The sequence below is a fragment of the Amphichorda felina genome (assembly GCF_050947745.1).
Source record: "Amphichorda felina strain 45539 chromosome Unknown scaffold_1, whole genome shotgun sequence".
Classification (NCBI taxonomy): Eukaryota; Fungi; Ascomycota; class Sordariomycetes; order Hypocreales; family Bionectriaceae; genus Amphichorda; species Amphichorda felina.
In genome coordinates this window covers 3,761,109-3,778,676 of record NW_028145049.1, presented here as the reverse complement: position 1 = coordinate 3,778,676, position 17,568 = coordinate 3,761,109, and the positions used below count along the sequence as shown (strand labels likewise).

Below are 17,568 nucleotides of genomic sequence, written 5' to 3'. Positions count from 1 at the left end.
AAAAACACCAAAAATCCGTATCCAGAGCTTTTCGATGCCCAAGAAAACACACACACACACAAAGATATTTCCCTGCCTCATACAATGCCATACACCCTCTTGGCGATCCAGTAGCAGCCGAGGCCGAATACAAGGAGCCCCGCCGTGATGCAGAAGAACCACGTCAGGTCGCCCTCGAACTCCTGGCCGGGGACCCAGACGTTCATGCCCCAGAGGCCGGTGATGATGTTCATGGGGAGGACGATGGTCCCGAGCACGGTGAGCTTGCCGAGGACGTCGGCCGTCTGCTCCTGGCGCTCGTTCATGCGGATGTTGATCTGCGCGAGGTAGTTGCCGTGGGAGCGAGATAGGATCCTATGTGATAAACCGTTAGCAAACCTCTTGTGCACCAAGCGTATGTGTGCGGCCGCGGTGGCTATTGCATACTTTTCGTAGTGGCCAAGGTTGGACGTCATGGTAATGATGTGATCCTGGATGTCGCCGAGGTAGAGCCCAATCTCCGACCGCGGGGCCACCTCCCAGCGCTCGTTGCAACGCTTAGCAAAGCCCTTGATGACGTCGGCCTTGTTTCCCAGCAGTCGGTACAGACTCATGACCCTCTTCCGGCAGTCGCCGACACGGCGCAGCATGTCACTCGTCGACTCTGTCGCCGTCACCGCATCGTCGTGGGTGTGCTCTTTGGTCACATCCCTGTCGTTCTTCAGCCACTTGTCGGCGCCAGAATGCAGGCGTAGGATCGCCTCGTCGATGTCGTCGACCTCGTCTTCGATGTGCTCGATCAGTGGCTGGAACACGTCGGTGATGTCGTCGATGATGGCGTACGAGATCCAGTCCGACGAGAGGAGGAGGTAGTCCCTCAGCTGGCGGATGCGGCGCCTCACGTTGGCGGGATGCGGCGTCACCGAGAAGTGGAAGCTCAGGACGCCCTCACGGAAGACGACGACGTACATGTTGACCGGCTCCAGGTAGTTCTCGCTCTTGATGTCCTGGTCAAAGGTGCGGTAGTTGACAAAGTAGTAGTTGCGGAACAGCTCGACCTTCTCGCGGGCTTCCTGCAGCATGATGTCCTCTGCCGTGAGGGGGTGTATGCCGAAAGCCTTTGAGATGACCTTCATCTCGGCCTCGGTTGGAGAGAGGATGTCAAGCCACCACACCGGGCGGTCTCCGTAGCGAGGTGTTTTAGGCTTCGCCTCTTCCTCCGTGGACTGCGAAGGCTTGGAGGTAGTATCCCCGGGCTCCTTGGTGCCACTAGGCGTGGCCCGGCCGGAGCTGGAATGGGGCGTATCTCTGGGTGATAATGTTCCTTCTGGGCGAGACTCGGCAAACGACGGCTGACGAGTAGATGCCCTCGACTCAGTTGTAACGCCAGTGCTTAGTCGACTAGGCTTAAGCTCCAACGGGTCGTCATCCTCTTCCATGTCGGACTCGTCGTCTGATAATACCCGGGGCTCCGGAATAAATAGCTCCTGGAAGCTGCCTCCGGGCTGGACCAGCTCAGAGATGGTCTGGCTGTGGATTGTGCTCTGGAACTCCTCGTTGAAGTAGGTGAACCTGTAGGGGATATCCTCGTCGGTCTCGTACCACCCCTTCCGGACGGGGCGCAGCCGGCCGTTGATGAGCTGCGGCTCCGTGATGGTCTTGACCCGCCGCTCCTCGGTGCGGCCTTCCTTCTCCATGTGCTTCCATTCCTCGAGGATCGACAGATCAGGCCACTGCCCTCGACGGCGCCGTGCTCTGACTTGTTCCTCGGGGCCTCGCGGCGGGGCCTCGTCGCCCATCTCGGACATGCCGGGGCCGGGAAAGCAGACGTCCTGCTCCCCATGCCGGTCCATCACGACGCGTTGCCCCCCTCTGCTGTCCCTGATTGCACCTCCCATGTCCCCAATGTCCGACAAGGCATCTTCATCTCTGGCATGGCGGCGGGGGCTGCCCTGGTGCAGGTCAAGCTCGTCCCTGATCATGACATCCCCCAGGGTCATCTCCATGCGATCCACGCCGCTGAAGTTGGGCGACGCCGGCACCGAGGGCGGGTTGTTGATATCGTACGTGTCCTTGACGCTGAAAGCCGTGGCAGCTCGTCTCGCATTGGAGGACACACTCGACTGCTGCCCATGGCTCTTGGGTCGGCCAGCCCTCGACTCGCCGGCGCCGTAGCTGGTCGGGCCACCAAAGATGGACCCGTGGCGCCAGGAAGGGTCTGGGAGCAGCGGGGCGCGCTCGTCGGGGGCGTTGATGTAGCTCTCGTCGTCGCCGCTGTCTGCGTTTTGGACCGCCCGGAGCCTGCTGGCAAACGGGGACGGGGGAACCCCCGGCCCTCCGGCGGCCATTGTTGAAGCTCGTCGTATTCGCATTGGCTGTTGTTCTCTAGACGAGCAAGTCAGCTCTGGTTTCGGCATGCATTCCCCGTGGCTCCCCCACACCTACCGGTGGTCTAGCAACGTCTCGCTATCGATGCTGGTTCCGCTGAGGTTGGCGTTGGACATCCGGTATAGGCCCTCGGCCTCGGTGCCGGTCTCGCTTCGATGCTCGTCATCGTCAATGGCGGCGAAGCTCCTCCGCCGCTGGCGCTTCTTCTTGCCGCCTCGGTGATTCTTCCGCTTCTTCCCAGGGCGTTGCTGCTGCTGCTGCTGTGGTTGTGGCTGCTGGGGATCATAACCTGGTGGCTGAGCTCGTGCTCGACCAGCTGCCGAAGATGGGCTCGGCAGTTCTGGAGGCGATCTTGAAAGGCCGCTGAGGGGGTTGAAGCGGTTGGCGGCCATTTTACAAGTGGCTCCCGAGGGAGCAAAGATATCTGCGCCAGAGCTGAGAGGTTTTGGTCAAAATCGCCAGCTGAGCAGAGGTGGATGTGGCGGAAGCTAAGAGGTCGGTCGATTGGCGTCGGGTTCCATGATGCCCCCATGTCACGGTCGCACTTCTACATGTGGCAAAGGTACGAAAAGTGGCCCAATGCCCGATTTCACATGGGCTAGGTACTATTAGTAGTTATGATGAATACAACAATTCTTCAAACATACGAAAAGTGCCCTTCAGCTCGGCATGTTAAATTCATACGTGATGGGATTTCCGATATTTTTTGTCATCTGGGGGCTTCATTGTCTTCCGTCGACCCCCACTGGCCTCGTGTTCACCCTCGATACAACCTTGACGACCTTAACTTATATGAACTTTTCAATGGCTATGGCGATGCAAATCTAATTATCTAAAGTGGGCAGACGCCCATTGTAAGCGCAAATCTTGGATATTTCACGGCTTCTCGTGAGCCGGGAGTTCGCTTGCGATGTTATGAAGACTTGTTGCAACGTTAGTTTCGTAAACGCCGAGCAAATCCAATGTCAGCAACCACATACCTGATGTCCTCCCGCTCCACCGGGGTCTTGATGCCATTGGAATTCTGGAGAGCGTCGGCCTCATCGGCATCCGCTGGCTCGTTGGTTGGGCCCGAGCTGGCAATCACGGTTCCGCCATTCTCGCCAGCCTTGATGTCCGTCAAACCGTTTTGCTCCCGCTTCCCGTTGCGGAGATCGCTCAGGTGCCCGAAGTAGCCCTCCGGCACCTCCGTGACGTACTTCCCGCAGAAGACGCCCACCTCAAAGTCCTCCACCTTGCTCGTGCCGTCGGCTGCCTCCATGCACGCGGCCTTCAGGTCGTCAAGGTCCTGGAAGATGACGTCGTCGGCATGGATGTACTCGGCAATTTCTTGGCGTGTCTTGTCGTGGGCGACCAAATCAACAGGGTCCGCAAGGTCAATGCCGTACTTTGTACATGGTTAGTACCGTTTCTAATACGGTAAAAACAGTACTCAAACACTTACGATATGCGGATGTGTGCATTCTGGAGAGCAAGAGACGAACACGACGCGAGCTGCTCCTGCTTCCCTAGCCATTTGAACCTAGAAGATACCTCTTATCAGTGGTGCGCTCTTTGTGAGTCAAATGACAAGAAGTCGACTTACGATTTCTCGCGACGTAGCTGATACGGTGGTTAACATGTATTTTACACTTGACAGAACGGTTTTACTCACTGCCACGGACGAGGCTGTCGTCCACGATGATCAAGTTCTTCCCCCGGAACTCGGAATCGATGGGCGAAAGCTTGCGACGGACACTCTTCTGTCGCAGAGCTTGGTTGGGAAGGATGAAAGTGCGGTGGACGTAGCGGTTCTTGATTAGCGCAGTCACGTAAGGCTTCCCTAGCTTTTCGGCCAGAGTAGCAGCCGCGATGTTGCTCGTCTATGGGTAAGAGATTAGCTTGGACCCTGCGAGTGTAATTAGTGTGTGCCGGATGTTGATATACCTCGGGAACTGGGATGACTAGAAAAATCTGTTAGTACTCTCGAATCAAAAGTGTTTTAATGTGACGTACCGGCATCAATGGCCTTGATCTCCTCCTCACTAAGGGTCTCCCTGATCTTCTTGGCCAACTTCTCTCCCATGTTTTGCCGACTGCGGTACACGGAGATACCATCGATGCACGAGTCGGGGCGTGCAAAGTAGACGTACTCGAAGCAGTCCGGCGTGTAGGACTTGCTCTCGACGATCTGGCGGAATTCAGGGGCTCTTCCCTTCTCGATGAAGACGGCCTGGCCGGGCAGGATATCCACGATGTTGCCAAAGCCGAGCTGCTTCAGGGCAACGGATTCCGAAGCCATGAAGTAATCAGTCGCTCCGGGCAGGGTGGCAGAGGGTCGCGATCCGAGGCAGAGAGGGCGGATTCCATTGGCATCCCTATTTGAATTAGATCGCGGAGGAACAGATAGCCACATGTGGGAAGAGCTTGCCTGAATCCCAGGATTCCGAAGCCTGCAATCATGGCAGTGCACGCGAAGGCACCCTGGCACTTGGCATACACGTCGCTAAGCGCAGTGAAGACGTCGGCCGAGTTGGCACGGGTCTTACCGAGCTTCTGAAGGCCATGCGCGAAGATGTTCAGGCTGGAGGACGCTAGTTAGCATTCTGGCCCAGGGCTTGACAAGGACGAGTCGGTGAGTGCGCACAGGAGCTCCGAGTCCGAATCAGAGTTGACATGGCGGCGGGCCTCCTCATCGAGGAACTTGCGAAGGTACTCGGTGTTGACGAGGTTGCCGTTCACACTTATCGAAAGTCCAAAGGGCGAGTTGACGTAGAAGGGCTGCGCCTCAGACCTGCAATGAAAACCTCGGTCAGTGACACTATAAGAGCCAGCACTGAGGGCCGCGGCACGTACGCAGATGAGGTTCCCATGGTGGGATACCGCAGATGGCCCAGACCTGATGACGGTTAGTTTCGGTATAAACGGATAGAGAAAATCGCACATGCCCATATAGCCCGGAAGCTGCTGAATACGTTTGCCCTCGGCAAAGACCTTGGCAGCCATTCCGTTGCCCTTGCACTGGTAGACTCTTCCGCCCTGGCATACCGTGATACCGGCAGCATCCTGTCCACGCTGTTCCGGATGCCAGTGTGAGTATCAGAACCATCAAATCCCGTAGATGGAATGCAGGGGCACAAACGTGTTGCAGCAGGTAGAGAGATTCATGCAGGTCGACAGCGGCCATGGTGGCCTTTGTGTCGCCCAGCTATGTGAAAGTCAGTATGAGTGAGTTTGTACTGATACCAGGGTTTTAAGTGACAGGGAACGACGAACCAGCAGACCTGTAACACCACACATCTTGGGAATCTTTCAAACGAAACTGATAAAGAAGCCTGATATGATGCAAAAATGGGGCAATTCAGTCGAGTGAGTCGACTGACCGGACGTCAAGATGGCCACGCTCGAGAAGGCGACGGAAAAATTCCATGAGCTTGCGGTGGTTTTGGGCACTTGGCTTGGCTGCCAGGTGCCAACTTGGGCGGCCAGCCAAGGTTCCTCCCGTTGGCGCACGTGATGTCCCTCATTCAAACTCTGCGGTATCGGCGTCGTGCCTTGACGCCACAAAAAGTGGGATTTCCATTGGTGGCTACTTATTAATCTACTAGTAAGTTCGTGGTGGTAGACACTAACTGCGGTACTAGTCCTATATGCTATAGTGGTGGTTGGACGAGGTGCTTCCTGATGACTCCTGTATTAGTGCATTTGTAGTGCATTACAAATAGCTACATGGATCATGGCTATAATTTTCCTAGGGGAGTTATCTATTAGTACTCTGTATCTCTTCTCTCAACCTAGATAGGAATTTCCATATCAGCAGTGCTTGGAGTGGGGTCTCCGTATATATACCTGGTAGGTTCGTTTGATCTTTTGTTACATCTCGTACGTACTATTAGTAGTAGTTTATGCCCCGTATATGATTGACTAACTTGACGGTATTAGTTGGAAGCGGTCCGGTTATGCAGGCCTTCATATTACCATTCATCTGGTCTAGAGGCTTATCTTTAGCAAAATATAGTCGGGTTCCCATGCTCATCGCTCAATGCCAAATGATGCCATGTGCAGCGCAAGGCAACCTTGTGCCTCCCGAGTCAGCCCCCTCCGAGCCCTCGACACTTTGTTAGATGTTTGAACATTGCTATCCTAATTTTTATCTAGGCACCCAGCAGTTTGCAGTTGTGCCTTTTGTGGCGGATAAATTCCTTAACCACACCTTTGGCCTAACCTACTGGAGTTCCTCTGGAGCCGATGATACGATGGACCACTACTTGTTATTACACTGTCCCGAAAAGGAAATATTTTGGCAACATCAGCGGGAATACATGCAATCAAAGAACTAGGCGTATGTCGTCGTATGGAGAATTGCAGTCATGGTGTCATTACCCAATCGGCAGTCGGCACGTCCATGGATGATGGCTAACCCCAACCCATCGCACCTGTTGTAAGTTATACCCTCCATCTATCCTCCCTCACAGCACAGGCAATACTGGATTGCATGGTGCCCCAAATGAAAGTAGCCATGGCAGACCAATCTCTCGGGGACATTTCGTCCTTGATCTCGTCGTCTGTTGACTCGCACCTCGAGTTCATCAAATCCATCAACCACAAGGTCCTTCCCCTCTTTCCCCTCCTCCCCTCCTTCCCCTCCATCCATCCTCACCTCTCCCCTCTCCCCCCCTCTGATCATGCTTCAGGCCCTTTGCCAGGCCCTTTAGGAGCCCCTCGCGCGATCAATATCTGACACAAAAGACAGATCCACTCCGACCCAGAACTCGCCTACAACGAACACCGCGCTCACGAGGCCTTCACTCGTCTTCTCTCCTCTCCCCCCTTCTCCGACCTGGGCATCATCACCACCCCCCATGCGTACGGAGTCGACACGGCATTCTCCGCCGACTTTGGCTCTGGCGGCCGCCTCATCGTCTTCAACGCCGAGTACGATGCCCTCCCCGGCATAGGCCACGCCTGCGGGCACAACCTCATCGCCTCGTCCGGCCTCACCGCCTTCATCGGCGCCGTCCACGCCCTCAGGGCCTCGGGCCAGCCCGGCCGCGTGCGGCTCCTGGGGACCCCTGCCGAGGAGGGCGGAGGCGGGAAGCTGCACCTCATCCGCGCGGGGGCCTACGCCCACGCGGCTGCATGTCTCATGACGCACCCGGGGCCGCAGTACCTCCTCCAGGACCCGGGCGTCACGGGGGTCGCCGCCGTCAAGATGCTCGCCAACGTCAAGTGGCGCATCAGCTTCCGCGGCAAGACGGCTCACGCGGCCATGGAGCCGTGGAACGCTGTCAACGCCCTCGACGCCGTGTGCCTCTCCTACAATGCCGTGTCCATGCTTCGGCAGCAGATTCGCCCGCACGAGCGAATTCACGGCGTGTTTGATGAGGCTGGTGACCGGCCGAATGTCATTCCCGGCAAGTCGAGCGTTGTATACTACGGTACGTCTCCTTCCCCAGGGGTATACACCCACGTGTGTACATGTACATGTCACTAACAGCAACCAGTCCGCAGCGACACGCTCGCCGGGGCAGAACGCCTTTGGGATCGCGTGAAAGCCTGCTTCGAGGGTTCCGCGTTGGCCACTGGCTGCACGGTCTCATATGAAGCTCTGAACTCGTATGCCGACCTGCGCTCCTCGCAGCCTCTCTGCCAGGCATTTGTCTCTGCCATGGGCTCCCTTCGGCCAACATCGAATGAAACCGTCTCGCTATACGAACCATCCGACTTTCTAGCGGGCTCCACGGACATGGGGAACGTCAGCTATGTTTGCCCGGGGTTCCACGGCGCGTTTGGTATCGACACAGCCCAGGGCCAGGGGAACCACACCGCTGGCTTTGCCGACGCGGCGGGGCTGGACAAGTCTTTTGACAGAGCGGTTGAATGGGGAAAAGGCATGGCTGTCGTGGGGTGGCGGGTTCTCAGTGAGGATGTGTTTGCTGAGGATGTGACAAAGGAGTGGGCTGAGGATATAAAGCGTGCCACCCAGTGATTGATTCCACCAGATAAGCGCAAATCAGACAAATTCAGTATTATATATATACCATGCGTGAAGACTGGTGCAACACTAAAGTCACAACCGGAACGCGACCTGTTGATGCTATGCTAGTAGACATATCTAAACTGTTCTATCTCCTTGTCGGTCTTGTCCATGAGGTTGACCATGTTGCCAGCCGAGTCAACCACGACGTTGGTTTCCACCGCAGCTGTCCTGTCGCGGGTCTGATTCACCCAGGTCAGGTAGAGGCGGAAGACCAAGGTCAGGACGATGCCAAGCCCAAGACAGACCATGATGGCGAGGAATCCCGACTTGTAGCCAGGATTTTCCCTTTCGAAAAACAGCTGAGGGCCAATGATGTTTCCAGTGCAGTACGCAATAAAAGTCTGTCGTTCGAGATTGGTTAGTACAACCTGGTCTCATCGTGTTCAAGTTCTAAGGGGATATCAAATAGGTAAGGGTTGGTTCACTCACCAGTGCATTGACAGTCGTCTTTTTCGTGAAGCCGCCAAAATTGCCCGACACGAGAGACATGATGAGGGGGAAATTGCCCGAGTAGCCAAGCGAGAGACAGGCCCCGGCGAAGCGACCCCATTTGTTCTCCTCGGGAAGCTGTCGAACGAGGGCGGCACCGGCGAGGGAGACGCAGAAGTGCCACACCATCCACAGCGTCCTCGTGTTGCGGAGATAGGTGCTGCCAATGGTGGAGGAGAGAACCAGGAAGAGCTGGAGGATGTAGGGGACGCAGGAGAGGAGCAGGGTGTCAAAGGTGTCGAAGCCGAAGCCTTTGATAACAATGGAGTTGAACTAAAAACACGCAATGGATGTTGGTCAGCAGATGGGGCGACATTGGGGCATAGCAATCATGATGATTGATGTCAAGACTCACACTCGTCACAGCACCATTAGGGATATTGGCCGCGAGATTGATGGAGAAGAGCAACCACGTCTTGATATCCAACATGGCCTCGGTGAACTGGCTCCACTTGAACTCGTCGTTTTTTATTCCCGTCAAGTTCTCCTTGACTCGGATCACAGCTTTGGATCGTTCAGACTTGTTGAGGAACCACGTAGTGGATGGAGTATCGGGGAGCAGGAAGAAGGCGGCAATTCCCCATGCAACAGTCGCGGCGCCTAGGATAAGAAACACCGCCTGGATCTCAGTCAGCATGAAGCCGCGGGTAGACCCCGAGGGGCAGCATAGGTAGTAGTAATTACCTTCCAGGACGCAATGGTCTGGATGTGACCGATGCCATACTGGATCAGGCCACCAAAGATTCCCGCGCATGTATTCCCAAGAAACCAAGCGGCATGGCGCAGTGGCTGCTCAGAGCGCTTGTAGAACATGGATACAACAACAGTAAGCCCTGGCGCGATGGCGGACTCTGTCACACCGAGGAAGAAACGGGTTGCAAGAAGACCATTGCCATTGAAGGCCGTGGCCGTCAGCATCAAGACCGCACCCCAAACCACTCTTTCTCGGGGCGTTAGCAATGTGAGCATGGGAAAAAAAACAAAAAATAATAATTCATGAATGAAACTTCGTGGTCTCGGAGAAAGACTCACATTGAGGCACTGATGGTCTTTCCGACTTTCCAGCGGACCATCATCAGAGCTGCCGGATACGAGGCAATCAGATATCCAAAGTAGTAGATGCTGTTTGACCATGAGTATTCCGAGCCCGTGAGATCCAGGTCTTCGTTCAGGCCCATGATAGCCGTTGACCCAAGGGCTGTCTTGTCCAGAAACTGGAAGAAGTATGACAGCGCCATCACAAACAGCAAGCTATTCACACAAGTATACTCGTCAGCCATCATCCATGTCATTCAGGCTCATTCCATACCATTTATCAATCTTCCGCAGGATAGCTTTGTCCTCGCCTGGACTGAGCTCGTAGTCGACCAGCGATCCTTCCTCGACGCCATCATCAGCGCGCGTCGGACTGTCCTCAGGGATCCTGGGCTTCTCGGTCGACGTCATTGTGTGGGTTCAGGGAGAAAAAGGAGGTATGGTATTCCAGGACGGGTGAAGGCAATGGCTCAGTCGTTTGGAATGGCACCTAAGTACCTAGTGAAGAGGGTTTCTAGTAACACGGGGCAAGCTGGCAGGTTCACAGAGAAGTGCCCAAGGCCCGGTTATTGTACTTCGAAGCCCCCGCGCACAAGACCGGCGGTCTATCCATGTCTGTCCATGACATATAGTATCATCTGGTGGCGTACTGGCGTCACTGGGAAAGGCGGGGGAGCTGATAGCCGCAAGTAGTCTAACAAGTCAGGGATCCAGGGGGATTGACGCTGGAAGTGGCATTCCGTAATAAGCAGCTTTCATCGTCGGCCTAATGTGCGACCGCAGATGCCCCACGCATTGGATCGCTACTCGTATTACTCCAACAAGAACAATGGCGGGCCTCCAAGCCTCCAAGGGCCAGCAAGGGCCAGCAAGGGCCTTATCAGCGCATGAGCAACTGCTATTATTATTACTGTATTATGGCCCAGCCGAGAGGGTCCTGTTTCCGGTCATCAGCACCTATAATATTCGTACATACATAGCAATAGTACGACGTACTAATAGCAGTACTAGTAGTAGTGCAATGGCCCAGAATTGTTCCATACCTTATCTCCAACTCCTGCATGGGTACAGGCAGGGATGGTTTGCATAGTACATGTCCCCTCGGGGTCTAACTTGGATATCTGGGGCCAGATACCCCATACTGATACGCTGGCCCGTAGTTCCGGCTATTGGAGATGCCGATGTCCCGAAGAACGAGAGACAGTCCAATCCCGCTGCACTGTGCTACACAATCCGCCTCCAGTGCAACAGCGGTACGGATACGGAGTCCAAAAGCCAGGTGGTGCGAATCGTGCCGGCAACCAAAACAGCCATGCCGAGGCCTCTCTTGGCACGCCCCAAGCTCAATTCGGGCAGCCAGCGTGGACATGGGGGCCATGTCTTGGACGCTGGTCACCAGCCGATACGCAATATACGAGTTGACAGTGGTTACGCGGAATTCTACTCGTAGAAAAACACCTAAAACTGCCTTTATTATCCGTACCTGGGCAGTATTAAAAATACTAGTGTACGGATATTAGTAACCAATATAGCTGAGACATGGACGGCACATACGTAGTACTATGCAAGCTCGCCGTGATCCTTGACAGCCATCAACTCCTACCTGCATATCCGTACTTGGGCAGGACATGCACATGATGCACATCTATATGCACACATATATGCATGCACGCCATCATGGCGTCTTGAGAACGAATTCGCTTGCTTCGGAAAACCCGCGATCCTCACTGGTCGAGCATTGTTAATATATTGACCCGAGTCTCATTTGCGTCCTAACTCCTACCAATACGGGGTATCATGCAGCGTCATGCTCAACTTTGCGACCCTCCAAAATCCCACAGCTTGACCACAAGACTGTCTGGCGTCTCTGCCGGGGCATCCTGCGGCAGGAATACCCTCTTCGGGATATGGAACTCCACCACGGGGGCCTTCTTGACACTCTTGGCCATCTCCGCCTCGATCAACTGCCTCCAGTCAGTATTACTGCATCCCTGATACGTCTGCGTGTGCATGGGAAGGAGGGTCAAACTCACTGATGCATACGAGTGGTCCAGGAAATCCTCCATGTTGTACGTATGCTTGGTGAACTGCTCCGAGACGATCTTGGCAATGGTGGCCACGTTCGGATGGTAGTGCGACTGGAGCTGTACAATCTCCCACACGCAGCTTTCGAGGGCTTTCGTCCTCATCGGGTCCGTTTCTTCGGGAAGAAAAGGGTCATCATATCCGTGCTCTTGGATGTGACGCTTATCCTCGGGGTCTCTTGTTTCCCTGTGCATCATAAATGTGCACGTGGGATGTCGCCGGAACTGATTGTAAATCCAGGGGACGACGAACACAATCGCGCTCGGTGGCGCGTTGAGGGCTAGCCGCGACAGACGTTTGACGAAGCTTGCCACGAGGGCCGCGGGAAGATGGGTCGATGCGAGAAACGTGTCCAGCAGCCGGAAGAATCTTGACCGGTGCTTGGAGTGGAGGATGTTTCTGTCGAGAAGAGAGTAGAGCTTGTGATAGAATGACGGGTAGTCCAAGTTGCGCTCCTGGATGAGGTAAAAGACACCAGACAGGGCCAGCAGAGACATGGAGCCCCCCATATCGTAACAGTTGGTCAGGAAGTCAGCCAGAAGCTCCGGCTTGACGAACCAAGGCGCGATGACTGTGGAGATCTGGCTCAGAATCCGCTTCTGTTGCTCCCTCGTCTTGGCAACGTCCATGAGAGCTAGCCATGCGTCTTGGCCCTGTCTCTTGTGGTGGGTGACGGAGCGCAGGTTGTGAGACTTCTTTTTGGGTCGCGGGACTGCGAAATCTTCAAGCTGATCTGCCGACTCCGGGACGCCGTCCAAGGCAGACAGCAGAGCGAAGGCAGAGTCGAAGAGTTCTAGACTGTCCTCGGCTGACGCTTCGTCAAGAATAGCCCTACGGCATAAGGTAAGCTTGTGGGTTCACCACGTGTCAAGGGTGCTTGTGAGACTTACTTGACGGATTTGAACGTGTAGTAGCGAATATCGTCGAACTGCTCGGCGTATTCCTCAATGTACGCCCTCCTGACATCCTCATCGTTCCCCCGAAGAACCGTCGACACAATGCTCTGAAGAAAGAGCGCGGGGAAGCTATAATCTTCACCGCTGTGCATGTACTCGCCTTGGGCTGTGAGAACTCTCAGGCAGAGTGTGAGAGCTGTAATGGCAAGATCCTCGTCCTCGAGGAACGACAGGAGGGCAGTCTTGAAGGCGGAGAACTGATCCTTCAGCCAGCCGACCACAACACTCTCCTTCTCCGACATAGACTTCTTGGGAATCAGAGACCCCTGGGCGAGGAGCCGCACAAACACACGGCAGAGTGCCACTGCTGCCAGCATGGACTCGGGGTTTCCATCCTCGTGATCGCTCATGGTGCTCAGCAAGATGGCGATGTCGTTGTAGTTCTTCCTCGACTCCAGAATTCCCTTCTCCATCAACAGAATCTTGGCGTTTGGGTCCTCCTCATCACTACCAGATGAGCGCCGCCTCTTCTCCGGCTTCTCACCCTCTGAGGCCCTCTTGCGCTTTGAGCGCTCGGCGAGATCTTTGGGAGGCATGGCTGCGGCCTAGAGATGATATGTATCGGTAAACAGGGACCCAACAAAAAAACAACGACAGCAAAATGAAGCCTGTTAAGTCGTCGCCAAAAAGACAGCCAGTGAGGATGATTTTTCTGATGCAAACATCCCAAGTCCTGAAATCTTCAATGAACATTGAATTTTGGCCCAATCAGATCTTAGCGCCAGACAAGACCCTTGTCTTCGGCAATAGCTCGGCTGAGTCAACATGACAGCCAGTTCCTCTCATCCCGACCCTCACGTGACAAGCTCTGCGTTCCCGAACTAGCGCGATAAAACCTCAACCTCATTCCCGGCATCCAGAGCAACGTTAAGCCCTCGATACCCCATCAAACCGCATCTCACAATGGCCTCTCGTTTGGTGCGAAGCGCTGCCGGTACGTCTCCCCGCCGGCTGGCTCCTCGCCCGCGGCCGATTGGACCCCCAATTGCTAATTTGCTAACCCCGACCTCGCGACAGGCGCAGCTCCCCTCCTCCGACCGACGGTCGCCCGCCAGGCCCTTCCTGCGCTGTCCGCCGCCGCCGCCCGCTACTCGAGCAACGTCCCCGCTGAGGAGCCCAAGAAGAAGGCCCAGAGCATCATCGACGCCCTCCCCGGAAGCAGCCTGCTCAGCAAGAGCGCCATCCTCAGCAGCGCCGCCGGCATCAGCGTCTACGCCCTCAGCAACGAGTACTATGTCATGAACGAGGAGACCGTTGTCGCCGTCTGCCTTCTGGCCGTCTGGACTGGCCTCATCAAGTACGGTGGCCCCGGGTACAAGGCCTGGGCCGAGGCCCAGAACGAGAAGATCAAGAACATCCTCAACAGCGCCCGTGCCGACCATACCGAGGCTGTCAAGGGCCGCATTGGCGACGTCCAGCAGATGAGCGGTGTCGTTGACATCACCAAGTCCCTCTTCGAGGTTTCCAAGGTTGGTGCCATTCCCCGGGTGGATGGAAGGAGACGGGGAAGACAAGCAAAGAGAGGAGATAGACTGTGGGACTGTTCGGAACAAGTGTGCTGACCACGCCATGCAGGAGACTGCCAAGCTTGAGGCTCAGGCCTACGAGCTCGAGCAGAAGACCGCCATTGCCGCTGAGGCCAAGACTGTCCTCGATTCGTGGGTGCGCTACGAGGGCCAGGTCAAGCAGCGCCAGCAGCGCGAGCTTGCCGAGTCCATCATCGCCAAGGTCCAGAAGGAGCTTGAGAACCCCAAGGTTCTGCAGCAGATCCTCCAGCAGAGCGTCGCGGACGTTGAGAGTATGTGACCCTCTTAGTATGCCCCCTAGGCTGTTCTGTTGCTAACAAACCCCCGCAGAGATTGTCGCTTCCAAGTCCCAATAGACAACCCAGCCGCTCGCTAGATAATTTAGAGGGATCCCTCAACCAACAACTTCCCTTTGTTACACCCTTGTGTCTATAAAGGCCTGTGCATTAGCTACTTAAATCAAGACTCTTTGTCTACTACTTCGTGTTGGGACTCTATTTCGTGTGATTGTGCCGGCTGTCTCAACTTGCTCGACTGCTCTCGCCAGTGTCAATTTGATATCATTGAGAAACTACCTAAACTATCTACGTATCGAGAGACGAAATTATGGTGAGCAAACAAGCACATGGGAGCAAGAAAGAAAGAATCAGTCGAAAATCCTTGCCTCGTCACGAACCACGTAAAAAGCGATAACCAGTATCCGTAATACCCCAACAAATTACCAAACGAGTGACCAAAAATGTTGCTTAAGCGTGGATAGCGTATCTTGAATTACTCAAACAAAAAGGTGCTACACAGGTCTGTTGGTGCCAGATATGAGTCCCAAAACGCCGTGTCCGTTCGCCAAACCCAGACGGTGAACCCCCGAAAGCAAACAACCACCCAAACCCAGACGGCAACTGTAGCCATCAAAGACATATACACAAAGAAAGGTGACAAGTGTCGTGTCGTCAGATCCAACTTTTGTCGGAGCCTCAGTATATCGGTCTTGGTTCATCCCACTTCTTCACCTCTCTCATCTCCTTGGACGGCTCTGGTGATTCCGACTTCACTTCGGGGCCCCACAAGACCCTTCCACTCCGCCGTCTCCGAGCGCTCTCGACACCAGTGGTGGTGGGACCAATCCATTCCCACGCACGGCCGACTTCACCATTTCGGCCTTCCCGTTGACTCGTCCTCACATTGCTGTTCAGCTCGACAACGGCCCTGACCTTTTGCCAGATTCTCTCTCGCTCTGAGAGTGAGTGGACCGACCTAAGCACATCATCCCTCAGGTTCGGAAGGAACAGCCAGGGCTCATCGATCTCCTCCTCTCCAAGTTCTTTCTGGTTAGAAAGCCTCTTAAGGACCAAGTCGACCAGAGCAGGAACCTGTGCTCGCACCAGCAGGTGCTTCCGATAACGAGCTCTGGCCACAAAGCTACCAATGACCGCCAGGATCAGAAGTCCAATTGTGAATCGATGCCTTGCCAGTCCGAGTCGGATGGAGCGCCTGACCGCGCAGCGGATCGGAACGCGAGCGAGAGAGGTGGACGAGAGTTTGCGGTTTGGAAAACCGGGGGAATCGGCCGTTCTGTTGGTTGAACGACGGATCTGGTTAGTTTTCAAGTCAGAAATGGTGTTGAATCAGTGACGGGGAATAGAACTAGGCCAAAATAGAGGCGTAGAGCAAAAGAGAGTTAGACTTACTCAGCTGTCACGGCTTCAATCTCATCCCTGGCAGTCGCCTCGCCAATGGCAGCGGTCCAAAGATCTTCAAACTCAGCGCTGTTCAGCTTCTTGCTTCGCTTGAGGCTGACGGTCTGCTTGAGCTCCTCCTCATCGATGGAGGGGGTGTCCTGGAGGTTTCCCTCATCGTCAAGGAGTTCGCCGCACTCGAACTTGGCACGTCGCTCTCGGAGCTCCTCGACGGCCTTGTCAGCAACAGCCTGGACCCGGCGAGCCTTCTCGCCATCAGGTTCGCAAGTCGGAGGCAGGGGGACCAGGCCACCGAAAGAGAGCGGGTGAGGGCGCAAGACAAAGTCCGGCTCGCACCGCGCCTCAAAGTTCTCGTAGCAGTATGCATGAGGAGGACATTGGTCACACTGCGGCTCGACAAACGGTAAAAGATACTCCGGCACAGATACTTCCGGTGGAAAAATCTTCTGGGCTGGGCGCCCTAGCCCACAGTAGCCGACAGCAATCTTCTCCTGGCGGTACCAGGCAGAGTAAGCGCCGAGAAGAGTCAAGAACAAGACCAGAAATGGGGTCTTGAGGCTGGTCTGACGGGAGGCCTTGCGGGTAGCCTTGCGGGGTAGTACGGCAACCTCTCCCTTGCTAGCTGCCTCCTCTAGCTCAAGCTGCGCATCGGGGGTGAACTCCTCGCCTGGCTCTAGCTCATCGTCAGGTGTTTGTTGCCTACGAGCCTTGGGAACAAACAATTGCGAAGTCTCGCCCGTCTTACGCCGAGAGGACCTTGCGCTCCTTGTTGTTTCCATCTCGCTAGTACGTCGGCGGTGTCGCGGCGTCTTGACAGGTCCGGGTGAGCTACCGCCCTGGAAGGGATTGTCGGCTGTGAAGACATTATCATCTTCGTCGAGTGGGAGCTCTTCGTCCTCGGACTCGTCCTTTATTTGAGGGGTCACAGTTCTCCTGCTCGTCCGGCGAGAGGACTTGACCGAATCGGGCACTGGTGTTTCCTCTGCGCGAGGGAGCGCATGGCTGACAGTCCTGGAGGTTCGCTTGGTCGGGCTCCTCGGGGCCGGGACATCGTCAGGGTCCTCGCTCTTAATTCTGGCTGACGACTTCCTCGGCGATTTGGATCGTTTGACTGTCGATGGGGGCGGCGCAAGGTCGTGGTCATCCCAGGTGCCGGTATCCTCAGCGCTGCCCGCGTTGACAATGCCCATGCTGGATCGCTTCGCCCTGGCTTTTTGCGCTCGCAACCTGGGCGCCTGGGGTAGGACATGATCCTCGACCAGTTTCACAAGTTGCGCCTTTTTCGCTGTCGACGGGTAGTCGACACTGTGTGTGACGAGAATGGACCGCAATCGCGGCATCGTCACACTCCGGGGGTCAAAGCCCTCCTGGAGGTAGTCGTCGATGTCTGCCAT

The 17,568-nt window shown here is 55.4% G+C and overlaps 6 protein-coding genes across 6 annotated transcripts; 2 read left to right on the top strand and 4 right to left on the bottom strand.

Annotated features, from left to right (window-relative positions):
- Positions 1 to 77: 77 nt before the first annotated feature.
- MNR2 (CorA metal ion transporter) lies at positions 78 to 5,533 on the bottom strand (the record flags this gene model as incomplete). Its single annotated transcript, XM_083190727.1, has 11 exons — positions 78 to 2,283; positions 2,425 to 2,802; positions 3,348 to 3,754; positions 3,953 to 3,969; positions 4,022 to 4,229; positions 4,294 to 4,301; positions 4,363 to 4,724; positions 4,847 to 4,930; positions 4,994 to 5,140; positions 5,291 to 5,421; positions 5,489 to 5,533. 11 exons carry the CDS (start codon positions 5,531 to 5,533, stop codon positions 78 to 80), a joined length of 3,993 nt encoding a protein of 1,330 aa, XP_083054586.1.
- A 1,332-nt stretch (positions 5,534 to 6,865) lies between these two features.
- ACO1O0_001239 (M20 family metallopeptidase) lies at positions 6,866 to 8,335 on the top strand (the record flags this gene model as incomplete). Its single annotated transcript, XM_083190726.1, has 3 exons — positions 6,866 to 6,955; positions 7,100 to 7,784; positions 7,851 to 8,335. The coding sequence occupies 3 exons, from the start codon at positions 6,866 to 6,868 to the stop codon at positions 8,333 to 8,335; spliced, it is 1,260 nt and encodes a 419-aa protein (XP_083054585.1).
- A 113-nt stretch (positions 8,336 to 8,448) lies between these two features.
- Positions 8,449 to 10,321, bottom strand: ACO1O0_001238 (uncharacterized protein; the record flags this gene model as incomplete). Its single annotated transcript, XM_083190725.1, has 6 exons — positions 8,449 to 8,727; positions 8,816 to 9,148; positions 9,231 to 9,494; positions 9,560 to 9,815; positions 9,908 to 10,126; positions 10,185 to 10,321. The coding sequence occupies 6 exons, from the start codon at positions 10,319 to 10,321 to the stop codon at positions 8,449 to 8,451; spliced, it is 1,488 nt and encodes a 495-aa protein (XP_083054584.1).
- A 1,400-nt stretch (positions 10,322 to 11,721) lies between these two features.
- Positions 11,722 to 13,487, bottom strand: NOC4 (ribosome biosynthesis protein NOC4; the record flags this gene model as incomplete). Its single annotated transcript, XM_083190724.1, has 3 exons — positions 11,722 to 11,874; positions 11,944 to 12,826; positions 12,886 to 13,487. 3 exons carry the CDS (start codon positions 13,485 to 13,487, stop codon positions 11,722 to 11,724), a joined length of 1,638 nt encoding a protein of 545 aa, XP_083054583.1.
- A 367-nt stretch (positions 13,488 to 13,854) lies between these two features.
- Positions 13,855 to 14,833, top strand: ATP4 (F1F0 ATP synthase subunit 4; the record flags this gene model as incomplete). Its single annotated transcript, XM_083190723.1, has 4 exons — positions 13,855 to 13,885; positions 13,969 to 14,420; positions 14,527 to 14,749; positions 14,808 to 14,833. 4 exons carry the CDS (start codon positions 13,855 to 13,857, stop codon positions 14,831 to 14,833), a joined length of 732 nt encoding a protein of 243 aa, XP_083054582.1.
- A 618-nt stretch (positions 14,834 to 15,451) lies between these two features.
- Positions 15,452 to 17,568, bottom strand: SRC1 (Man1-Src1p-C-terminal domain-containing protein; the record flags this gene model as incomplete). The annotated part of the gene is made up of 2 exons (XM_083190722.1): positions 15,452 to 16,049; positions 16,166 to 17,568. 2 exons carry the CDS (start codon positions 17,566 to 17,568, stop codon positions 15,452 to 15,454), a joined length of 2,001 nt encoding a protein of 666 aa, XP_083054581.1.